This window comes from Pleurodeles waltl, chromosome 11 (genome assembly GCF_031143425.1).
Source record: "Pleurodeles waltl isolate 20211129_DDA chromosome 11, aPleWal1.hap1.20221129, whole genome shotgun sequence".
Taxonomy (NCBI): domain Eukaryota; kingdom Metazoa; phylum Chordata; class Amphibia; order Caudata; family Salamandridae; genus Pleurodeles; species Pleurodeles waltl.
The window spans coordinates 166,390,831-166,403,652 of NC_090450.1; the positions used below are offsets into that span (position 1 = coordinate 166,390,831).

At 46.0% G+C, this 12,822-nt stretch overlaps 1 protein-coding gene across 1 annotated transcript in view; it reads right to left on the reverse strand.

Annotated features, from left to right (window-relative positions):
• LOC138265535 (arylacetamide deacetylase-like) overlaps positions 1-9,248 on the reverse strand; it is a 219,544-nt gene extending 210,296 nt beyond the window's left edge. The window contains exon 1 of the mRNA XM_069213339.1: positions 9,025-9,248. Coding sequence (XP_069069440.1) covers positions 9,025-9,162 — 138 coding nt within the window. The 5' untranslated portion in view covers positions 9,163-9,248. The remainder of the gene's footprint in view (positions 1-9,024) is intronic.
• Between the last annotated feature and the right edge of the window lie 3,574 nt (positions 9,249-12,822).

The following is a 12,822-nucleotide window of genomic DNA, read 5'->3' on the forward strand; positions in this document are numbered from 1 at the left end:
TCCTAGTCCACCCATGGGCCTCATTGTAGCGTTCCTCTGCCCTGGTCCTGGGATTCCTCACTAAGGTCAGTAGCCATGACAGGTTGGGGTAACCAGAGTCCCCTAATAGCCACACCCGGTGCCTCTGGAGTTGACCCATCACATAAGGGATGCTGCTATTTCGCAGGATGTAGGCGTCATGCACAGAGCCAGGGAACATAGCATTTACCTGGGAGATGTACTGGTCTGCCAAACATACCATCTGTACATTCATGGAATGATAACTCTTCCGGTTCCTGTACACCTGTTCACTCCTGTGGGGGGGGACAAAGCTACATGGGTCCCATCAATGGCACCTATGATCTTGGGGATATGTCCAAGGGCATAGAAGTCACCTTTAACTGTAGCCAAATCCTCCACCTGAGGGAAAACGATGTAGCTCCGCATGTGTTTCAGAATGGCAGACAACACTCTGGACAACACGTTGGAAAACATAGGCTGGGACATCCCTGATGCCATGGCCACTGTAGTTTGAAAAGACCCACTTGCAAGGAAATGGAGCACTGATAGCACCTGCACTTGAGGGGGGATCCCTGTGGGATGGTGGATTGCTGACATCAGGTCTGGCTCTAACTGGGTACACAGTTCCTGGATTGTGGCACGGTCAAACCTGTAGGTGATGATCAAATGTTGCTCCTCCATTGTCAACAGGTCCACCAGCGGTCGGTACACCGGAGGATTCCGCCATCTCCTCACATGTCCCAGCGGACAGTGCCTAGGAAGGACAACAGCGACCACAGAGTCAAACAACTTGGAGGTATGTACCCACAGTCTACATAGAACACCATTCATACACAGAATCTAGACTGTATTTGTGTAGTGCGACAAGGCCTAGGTCTGTGTGATGCAGTTGTGAATCAGGCCATTGGGGCCCCTGAAATGGCGGCTGCCTGACCTCTAAAGTAGGAAAATGGGATGTGAGGTAACTGCGCTGGCGTTCTACACCATCGCGGTAGGCGGTCAGAGACCGCGGCGCAATGCTGCATTGGTTAACATTGGACCCTATGGGTCCCAGGAGCCAATGACGATGTACGCCGGCGGTGATGGTACGCACCGCCGCAGACGTGACCGGCGCGGACGTGACCATTTTCTAGGTGCTCAATCACTCGATACCTGATCTTCAACAGGAGAGGACCTACACTGCAAGTGCTGCTGTGACCTCAGTCTGGAAGAGACAATGGCTCGTGTGTCTGGGGAAAGGGCCCCTGCCTTCACTGCAGAGGAGTGGGAGAAGCTCGTGGACGAGGTCCTCCCCCAGTACACGCTATTCTACGGTCCTCGAGACCAACAGGTAAGTACACAGGGAGCACGTTGTATGGGCTATGCCTGTGTGGAGAGGGCTGGTTGTAAGAAGGAAGGGGGCACAGTTCTGCGTGCATGAAGGACTGTGAATGCATGTGCCACGTGGCAAGGCTAGGGATGTGGCCACTCACCTTGACGGTGCAGTTGGTAATGACTTCTCTTCTTCCCCTGTACATTTCATGTAGGTCAGTGCCCACCAGAAGAAGGATATTTGGTGTGCCATCGCCAAGGACGTCCGGACCCTGGGGGTCCACCACAGACGGAGCACCCACTGGCAGAAAAGATGGGAGGACATTCGCCGCTGGAGTAAGAAGATGGCAGAGGCTCAGCTGGGGATGGCCTCCCAACGTGGGAGGGGTGCCTGTCAAACCATGACCCCCCTGATGTTCCGGATCCTGGCGGTGGCCTACCCTGAGTTGGATGGGCACTTGAGGGCATCACAGCAGACACAAGGGGGTGAGTACAACAACACTCAGCGGACTTTGCGCGCAGTGAAGGTGTCTGGGTGGGGGAGGAGGGCTGTGGGTTTCCCTAGGCCAGGGCGAGTTCCGTAGGCTAGGCCCCTCCGTAATGCAGGCCTTGTGGCAGCCCACCCCACCTCTGTAGAGTGTCAAGTACAGGTATACATGCCTCTGTGTCATCTATGTGTGCAGATGTCGACTATAGCCATGTAGGATATATCCCAGGAATTGCATCTGTAGAGCCCAACAGCGCGGCGTTGTGCAGGGGGCTTCTGTGTCTGTAATGTCCGCCAACGGTAGCGGTAAACCATACACTCAACCTGTCTTTCTTCTGTCCCCCCCCCCTCTTTTTGTGGTCTCCCTGTTCCTGTGTGCATCAGCATCATCAGGCGGAGGTACAGTGGCACCGGAGCACGAGGGAGCTGCATCCCACATGGCCATGAAGGGCCACACCACGGACTCGGAATACACCAGTGGGACGGAGGGTGAGGGGAGCTTCACGGCGGTCACAGGATCAGCAACCAGCGACACGGACTCGTCCTCCGATGGGAGCTCCCTTGTGGTGGAGGCAAAATCTGTGCCCCCCACTTCTACAGGTACAGCGACCACCCCCCCTACCAGCACCGCCCTCCCAGCAGCCCCCCAGCCTTCGCCCCGTGCCTGCTCACCCAGGAGGGTGGGCATCACCTTCGCCCCAGGTACCTCATCCCCTGTCACCTCTGCTGCCCTCAGTGAGGAGGCCATTGACCTCCTCAGGTCACTCACTGTTGGGCCGTCTACCATTTTGAATGCAATCCAGGGTGTAGAAAGGGAATTGCAACACACAAATGCATTCCTGGAGGGCTTTCATTCTGGTCAGGCTGCCCTTCATCGAACCCTGCAAACTCTGGCCTCAGCACTGATGGCAGCCATTGTCCCTGTCTCTAGCCTCCCCCCTCCAACTTCCTCCACCCAGACCCAATCCCCTGTACCCCAGCCTATCCCAAGCACACCATCAGACCAGCATGCACACACGTCAACACTCAAGGGAATCTCAGGCAAACATAAGCACCACACATCCCACAGGCACTAACGCAAGCATCACACACATGCAGGCACAGCAACATCCACTGCCTCCACTGTGTCCCCCTCCTCCTCCTCTCCCTCCTCCCTCCCAGTGTCATCTACACTCTCACCTGCATGCACTACCACTACAGCCACTACGTCCTGCACCAGCAAACCCACCACCACACCACGCTCACCTGCACTCACCAACCCCACTCCCATTTACACGTCCTGTGTCCTCTCCAAGTGTGTCTGTGATGCCTCCTCCCAAGATACACAAATGCAGGCACACACCCACCCAACAGCCATCCACCTCACAACAGCCTCCAGCGCATGCACCTTCATCCAAAGTCACCAAACGTACACCTCCTAAAACCACTATCTCTTCCGCCACTCCCAAACCCCCTCCATCTACCCGTCCCAGTGTTCCTAAGAAACTTTTCCTGACCAAGCTTGACCTCTTTCCCACCCCTCCCCCTCCAAATCATAGGTCCTGTACTAGCACCTCAGCCAAAAAATCTCCGGGACCAGTGGTGCCTGTTGTTACAGGTATGTGGAGCGCACCGGCCACCAGGACAGCCAGTGTGACACGGAGCCACAGCACAGCCAGTCCCCCCCCTGTGAAGCACCAGAAGTTGTACAGTGCCCGGCGGGAGAGGGTGAAGACTCCAGCCAGCAAAGCCGCTCACAAGGGTCCCGGGGGGAGTGTTGACTCAGCTGTGACTCCTCCCAAGGTGGGGAAGGGGCAGAAGAAATCGCCAAAGTCTGGGAGGAGCAGCACAGCAGAGAAAACCGCCATCATCCCCGCTGCCCAGGAGGCCACCGCCAGCCCAATCGTCACTGGCCAGGAGGCCACCACTAGAGTCAGTGCCCAGGAGGGCAGCCCGATCGTCACTGGCCAGGAGGCCACCGCCAGAGTCAGTGCCTAGGAGGCCACCGGCAGCCACAGCCCAGCTGCCCAGGAGGGCCCCGGCAGCCACAGCCCAGCTGCCCAATGAAGGACCGCCAGCCCCTGCCCAGCTGGGCAATGAAGGACCGCCATGGCAAGCTCCGCTGAACAGGGCAAGCACCGCTGAACAGGTCAGAAACTGCAAACTCAAGCACCGCTGAACAGGGCAAAGACCGCCATGGCAAGCACCGCTGAACAGGGCAAGCACCACCGAACAGGTCAGAAACTGCAAACTCAAGCACCGCTGAACAGGGCAAGCACCGCTGAACAGGGCAAAGACCGCCATGGCAAGCACTGCTGAACAGGGCAAGCACCGCTGAACAGGTCAGAAACTGCAAACTCAAGCACCGCTGAACAGGGCAAAGACCGCCATGGCAAGCACCGCTACCCCATGGGCGGCAGGGGCAGTGACGCAACTGGGACCGTCATGGGGTGAGTGATGCACTCTGGGCACCAGTCCCCCTCCAGAACCAGTGGAGACATGCAGCCACTCCGTCTGTCCTTAACAGGATGAAGCACTCTGGGCACCAGTCCCCCTCCAGAACCATTGGAGACATGCATCCACTACCTCTGTCCTTCACAGGATGAAGCACTTTGGGCACCAGTCCCCCTCCAGAACCAGTGGAGACATGCATCCACTACCTCTGTCCTTCACAGGATGAAGCACTCTGGGAACCAGTCCCCCTGCAGAACCAGTGGAGACTGTTATCCACTTGAGAGACTGTGGCTTTGCACTCCCCAGGATGGTACAGTGGGCAAACCACCCACTGTAGAGACTTGAGAGACTGTGGCTTGGCACTCCCCAGGATGGTACAGTGGGCAAACCACCCACTGGGGAGACTTGAGAGACTGTGGCTTTGCACTCCCCAGGATACATCAATGGGCATGGAGCCCCCTCGTGGATCTGGCGTGGTGCACTCATCCGGCTGAGGTGCCCCCCCTTCCCTTCCCCCTGAGGTGCCTGTTGTATTTCTATCTGATGCCCCGGCAGTGTTCTCTCCGTTTTGATCAGGTATCTGATGTGGGCCTCGCCCATGCATTTTGGGCCCAGTGGTCCACGGACAATGAATGGTGCATTACCTGCACTACTAATCGTGATGTATATTTTGTTGAATGTGTATATATATCTGTATATATTTGGTTACTGTATTTTGATATATTACAATGGTTGAACTCATTTCCTTTTGTCTTTGCACTCTTCCGGGGGGGTTGGGGGTTGTTACTGTAATGTTTGGATATGCATTGGTGTGTGTGTTGTAGTGGGTGAGGGTCAGGGTGGGGGTGTTGCGTGTGTGGGTCCCTGACTTTTGCCTCCCCCTCCCCTATGTCGTAGGTGCAGTACTCACCGTTGTCTTCGCCGCCGACGTTGATGATGGTCGTATAGGAGCAGGAAGACTATCGCAGGGAGAATTTGGAGTTCCAGTTCCATGGTGTCGTCGTTCCTCGTGGAGTGTGTAGAGGTGAGCGTTTTCCCTTTGAAATGGCTGTTTCTGCCGTGTTTTTATCCGCGGTGAATCCGCCCCGGAAAAGGTGGCGGATTGGTAGGTTGTAATACTGTGGGCGGTACATTGTCTCCCGCCTGTCTGTTGGCGGTGACCGCCGTGCTGTTTTCTGTACCGCTGTGGCGGACGGAGTGTTAAAGTGGCTGTCTTTGTTGGCGGTTTCCGCCACGGTCATAATTCCCATTTTTTAACCGCCGGCCTGTTGGCGGTCTTACCGCCGCTTTAACACCGTCCGCCAGGGTTGTAATGACCCCCCAAGTGCCACTCCTATATCAGTGGGAACCTAGGCATTATTATACATATAATCAGAAAAATGGTTCACCTGTAATTCATTCATTCATTTTTATTGATAGGCAAAAAGATCAATTCTGAGCATACATTTAAGGGTATAAAGTAATTGTTACACTCTAGCCTTGAAGATGAGTAATTAGTATACTTTGGTTTTGACCTCGTTTTCAACTCTGGCAATGTTGAGTTCTCTTCTGGACAAAGAGATGACAGGTACTCTTGAATGTAGGATAGCTACAGAGATGCTAACTGAACCAATAATACCAAAACATGTGAGAGTCCCAGTGACCCCTATATGGGAATTAAAATGAGTAGCTATTCACTCAGTTGTTAAAAAAACTACAGGAAAGATGAAATGTAGAACACATAGAGATGCACTTCTGACCCACGAGACAGGTAGAACAAGGGTGGTGTCCTTCAGCTAGAGTGGATTAGTGTCACTGAGACAATAATAAATCCAGGATCACATTTTCAGAAAATTCCAAAGCAGGTTACTGGAGACCAGTGCATTGTCACTGCCTCCACTGGCGAACAAAAGGAATAATATTTTCATCTGCTACTGTGACAGGAGGTTTTCAAGAATGGGGCAGCGCAGCATGATGGCTTGCAACACTGCCCTAGGCCAAAACCCTGTAAATAAGGGCCTACATCCTTTATAAAGAATGCTAAAATCAATTAATACATCTTGTAATATGAAAAATATATAATGAATAATGTGTAGTTTGGTTGTAAATTGCCATCTTGGGTTTCAGATGTCATTTATTGTTTGCACTTGTTACCAGAACTCCTTGATGTCAATATGGATCTGTAATACAGTTATGTATTCTCTCTCTTTCTCTTGCCTTGTAGTGGTTGCATTTACCTGTAGCATTGGTGCTTTGTGTGTAGCTGCAAGACCCTGATCCTCACTTATACAACAACCTCCCAGGGAGAATAATGATGACTTAGAAGGAATAGTTTGCTTTTGTTAATCCTTTTATTAGGTGAGGTAAAGTGGTTGATGCGTTTTTTCAAAAATACTAAACAATAACAACATGGTATATTGAAAAATAAACAGAAATATCAAATATTTAAAAATACACTATAGATAATTAAAAGAAATTAAACCTTACATATTTTTAAATATATAAACATATATTCAAATGCACTATTCTGAGTACATTACTACAAAAAGAAGAGAAAATGTATAACTTGTGAGAGGTTCACCATTACTAATCAAGATACATTCTAAAAAACAGTAAAGAACGTGCACATATTTGTGGGTGCTTAAATTCACTATTCTAACTCCAGTCTAGCGAACATTGAGGAATTTGACTACATTGGGCAGAGTCAGATGAATTTTTCTAAACACAGTCTAACAATATTTGGAAAAAGTGCATATATTAGTGGCGGGGAGCTGAATTAATATTCTTAATCTACTCTATCAAACATTGGGAAAAATACATACTTGGGGGCAGATTTACTATTCTAGTCCCAGCCTTACAAACATGGGTGACAATGCATACTTTGGAGGAAATATATTTGTTTAACTAACTACACTCTCACAAATATTGGGGCAGTGCATATATTGGAGTAAGGTGATTCAGACTTACAGTTATGACAAGTCTAAACACATTGAGGAAAGTGTACATATTGAGGTAAGATTTACTAGTCTAAGTTACTTTAAAAAAATAATGGGGCAGTGCATACATTTGGGAGGAGGTATATTTAATATTTTAACTCCAGTCCAACAAACGTAGAGAAAAGCACATACATTGGGAGGGAGGTGGATCTATTGTACCATTCTAACTCAAGCCTACCAAACATTGGGTCATGTGCATAATTGAGGGGTTAGATTTACTGTTCTATGTCCAGTCTACCAAACATTATAGAAAATGCATACATTTGGATGTTTAGCTACAACACAGCCAAATTCTATGAATATGTATAAACATTATTTCATATAGTAAATGAAAAAAGTGAAAAGATTTAATAACTAAACATTTTAAAATGATTAAAATGATTTAAAAATGAACAAATGTGTCAAACATGTATGTTATTTAATGTATTGAATACAATAGTTAAAATACAGTGTCCCAAAGTACACAAATGTAAAGTAAAAGTAATACAATCTGTTATGATATAAATATTTACATTTCTCTTTCAGTATAATGTAGGAACATACTTTCCATGCATTCCACCAACACACACGAAGTTGCAAAAGACAAAATTAAAAATATAAAATAATAAAACATGGAAACATTAATGGAAAACAATAACGAATAAACAAAATGTAATATATTCAACACATCTAATACACACTTTAGTACACAGTAAGGTACATAAATAATATACAACATAATTAGAACATAATTTGGTATAATTTGGTATTAATTAAAAACGATTTTGTATACACATTATTTCCAAATAAAGAATTGTATCAACAATGCATTATTCAATTGTTATTAATATGTACAGTTTATTTTATTTAATTGCTACACACCCAATCACCCAACAAGTCCATTAACCTGAAGCTAACATGTATTCAGTAATTTAAATTTACTAAACTTGCAAGCTAAAACATAAGAATTAAAAAATAGCAGTCATCAACTTACATTGAAGATTATATACATTTAAAAATACCTATCCCTCAAGTTCCTAATGAAACCCAACAGCTAAAATTTTAATTTAATAAACAATTTCAAACTTTATTAAACATGAAAACAAAAAATATTAATCAGTTTGAAATAATTAACATATAATTAAAAAACACCCAATCCTGCACTAAACCCCACAACTAAATTATACATTACTATAATAATATTTAAAAATATTTAAAAATAAATGACATGATAACAATGATGGAATAACAACACAATGCAATGAAACAAAATGGTAGAAAACGAATTTAGTAAACACTACTAAGCAAAAAAGAAACCAAAATGCTGCCCTTCCTTTTTTTTGTGGTCACATTATTGTAACCACAGGATAAAGGTCACGAAATATGTTTGAGTCCGTATATACACGTGGAATACCATGTACGAGCAGTGCCATTCTCACTATCGAAAATAAGCAGTTCTAAACCACACCCTTGCACACACGTGTTTATCAGTCTAAATGCATGATTTAGCCTTTATTCTCCGTATTGAACACTATAGCAACCTGTTTGTAATCATTAATTTAAAAGAGTAAAATGATCTCCGCCATGGAAACGGAGTAAAGTAACTAGAGAATTTTGTTTTTTATGTAACACAGTTCAAAACAATTCCATAAATGCCGCTTTATTTAATGCTAGGGGACGAATCTAAAGTGCATTTTTAAGTTCTTTGAAAAATCAAACAAACGGTCCTCTTTAAAACGTCTACATGCCTGTCATTGAAAACACGTTGCATTTAGGTTCCTTCGCAAGTGCAATGTTAAGGTTAAATAAAGTTAAGGTCTCAAAAAATTGGGAACTTACCAAATTCATAATTGTTCTTCCAATCGAATCTATAAACATTACTTTCCATCTCTCCTCGGTGTTCTCTGGAAGAGGTACATAAAAATAATATCCCACAAGAACAGACGCAACTGCGAAGTATAATAATTTTGATGCCATTTTAAATTCTTCACGCGGGTCAGTTCAGGTCGTTTTACGGCTCCGAATTCGAGTCTGTCTCACAGGCGTGTAAAGGTTAAAGTCAATACTTATGCTTGAACTTGTACACGCCTTCCCTCTGAGCTTTCCAACTCGTACAGTTTACCAAATCGCAAGCAGACCAAGTTAACCATTGAAATTGTTTCTAGTGAAGATTACGTTTTCATGAGCGCACTGCCAACCTGTCTCTAACTTTATTTTGACATGATAAAACTATGTATGGTTCGGTAAAACGTTTAAATTACCAGTTACCAGCATACAGTTTGAAGCTTGGAGAAATATACTCATGTATAATGTAGCCATGTAATAATCAGAAAATATCACGACTTGCTAAAATGTTTTTAAACACATCGCTAAACTATATATATAAACACTAGTTGTCATTTTATGTGTGTTGTCTACGGATTAGTGCGTTTGTTTGTATGGGTAAGCTGATGCATGAGTGGGTGTATTTAAGAACCTTTTAACGAATGAATGGTTGAGGGAGTGCATGAATGAATGTTCTTCACAGAATGACGAGTTTGTGTGTGTGTTTCTGTAAATAGATGATTGGTTTAATGTGTGAATGTGAAAACTATTGGATGGACTGAGCGCATGGATAAATGAGTAATGGCATCAGTAGTTAGTGAGTGAGTGAAAACATGGGTGAATTGTTGAATTAAAGCATGAATGGATAACTGGGTATAAGGGTGAGTGCACTAATGAATGACACATTTCCAGAATTACCAAATATCGTAAAGCTGGTAATGCGTCAAAAGCCTATACCTCCACATGGGAGGCATAATGGAGGTGCCACGATGAGAAATAGCTTGTATTCTCCTTTTTCCTCCGTTTTCTATGTGTGCTGCTTTTGCACATATAGTAAAAGGAAAATGCCTCTTGTGATTGTTTTTGTGCAGGGAGATGTCCTTTTCTGCACAGAAACAATCATCCCTGCAACACAGTCACCATTGCACTATGGTTCAAGGTTGCCTGTGTTGGGGCATGGCAGGTCTTTGTGCACCAGTGCAGAGTAAGAGGACTGGAATGTGCCATATTTCATTGATACGCTGCCATTTTCTTTTGATGCAGGACAGCGCTGCAAGAATCCTTGGGGCGCTACCCTGCACCAAAACCTCTTAAGTGAGGACCCTAGTTTCCCTGCATATGAATTACACATTGCATTTAGTCAGACCTTATCAAAATTGTTATCTCCTCAAATAAGCTTGTTTGTAACCTACTGCTATCATCCTAAATTAAAAATGTAATCTAATTTCTCCTTTTAGTAAGTATTTCATTCAATTCTAATTATATACAAAAATGCATGCACAGAATGTTTACTAGTCTCTAACCAATTAAAAAGGCCCTAGTTATGGGAGCCGAACATTCATCCGCTAAAATATGGCCGCTCCAATTTGAGATAGAGGTATGATCAGGGCCTCTAGAATTATGCTATTGTGCGGTTGCTGAGTTTTTTGTATAATTATGCTGCATTTACCACTGAATCTTTCTGCATAATCTGCAGTTTTTACAAAAAAAATGTTGTTTCTATCTCAAATGGTTTACTTAAAGTGCAGCCCCAGGTGTTGCTGCGCAACAGAAGGCCCTTCTGTTTACTGTCCACCTTTCGGTTGCTTATTGCTATGTTTGGAGGTCAAACCGGTAGTAATGAGGTACAGCCATTGCCCAGACAATATTCTCAGGTGTAACAAAGAGAAACAATGAAGTAATACTATCACCAATTGTGCCCCATTGTCTGACTTTTCTTGCAGCATAATTTACTCACTATTAGAACATTCGAACGTTGGCAGCTCCATTGAAAAAAATGGAGTGCTGCGGGCTTTTACTGGCCGGTAAAAGCCCGCAGCGCCAACATTCCAATGTTCGCTTTGTTCACAGCAACAGCTGTGAACAAAGCCTCACGGAGCCCGAGGGGATTTTAATCCCCTTGGGCTCCGTGAGCAATTTGTTTTTTTAATAGAACATTCTGCCCTGAGTGGCAGAATGTTCTAATAGCCTTAGAACCCGCCGTAGCAGGCTCTATCGGCTATTAAAGGCCCTTTCCCTTGTTAAATGCCCTCGCCTTCGGCTCGGGCATTTAACGCGGGAGCGGGCCTTTAATAGGCGGTAGAGCCCGCTACGGCGGGTTCTAAGGCTATATTCTTCCAAGTTTTTACTCTTTTCTACTGCATAATTCCAGTGGCCGTGGGCATGGCCAAACTGCCTTACAAATGTCGTCTCAAACAACCTGCAGTTCAGGGCAAAATCACTTAGTGTCCTTGTATATTATTAAAGATAAAGAAGAATCTGATGATCTTGTATAAAGTAATCAGGTGCTCCTGTAAAGTGCTTAAGTGCCCTTAGTTCAATCACATTATGTAAAACGGTAAGCCTAATAATAAACAAATAACTGCAGTTGTGCTGCATTTCCTCACAGGAATGTTTCACTGAATACGTTGCGTACCGTGACCCCACCCTACGTGACCTGCGGCTCCCACAGCAGCTGCCAGAGGAGCACAGTTTCAGCACTGGGAGCATGGTTGTTTGATTAGTGGTCTAACAATGCCCAAGGCAGACACACCTTGGAGCTAGCCTCTTTACAAGCAAGCACACTTGGCTAGACTGAAACTTCTGCTGTAAGATGGGGAGACTGCAGGAGCCAGCCATTCTGTAGTCTAGTGCAAACAGCTAGACTGGTCCTTTGTGGGAAATGCTGTGAGAGGGCCGGAACAGCCTCTCTTCAGGCCAGGACACATGGCTAGACAGACTGTCATAGAAAAGAAAAAGCTCAGGAGCCTGTGCAGCTCAGCGTTAATTGGTTCATTGAACCTGTGTGCATGTCAGGAAATGATCTAGAAACTGGAGCTATGCAGACGATTGCAGAGGGCTAAGCTGACCATTTTTGTCAGACAGCGGGGCTGGTGGATTCTGTTGTTTTGTAAATAATCAAAAGGCTAAACTGAACCTTCATGTGAGATGGGGGGGGGCATCTATTGTCGTTCCTGGGAACTTCAACATCCATGCACTGCAGTGTAATGACTCTGTTTAGGGCCTAGTACGTTTGCAGGCCACACTCCAATAAAGAGGCTCAGCAAGAAAAAGACTGACCCAGTGGTCCTCACTGGGTAGTTTCTCTAGCCAGACGCAAATATTGTCGGTAAAGGTGAGCAAGAAACATTCTGTTTATTTGATGTAATATTTTGTGATGATAGGCTACTTTCTTTCAACCTATATGATAAATATTATTAATGAACAGTCACGGCTCGCAGGGCACGGAAGGGGCAGGGCGGCGTGCGGGAGGGGAATAAATATTAAATTAAATAAATGTTAAAAAAAAACACCTTCTCCACCAAAGCTCTGATCCTCTGCTGCAGGCAGGCACAGGCTCCCAGCCTGCCATGCGGCCGGTCCTGATGCTGCTCAGAGCATCTTTAGGATCAGCACAGGAGCACCCAGTCAGAGCTCTCCCAGGCAGACTGGGAGCCTGTGCAGGCTCTCTCCCGCCCGGCAACTGTGTTGCTGGGGTGAGGAGAGCCTACTGCAGATGTGTGTTTGGCCGGCCCGAGACGGCGGCCCAAACACACATGCGCTCTGAGGGGAGTGCACAGTGCATTCCACTCACTGCTCGTCACCCCCAATGCC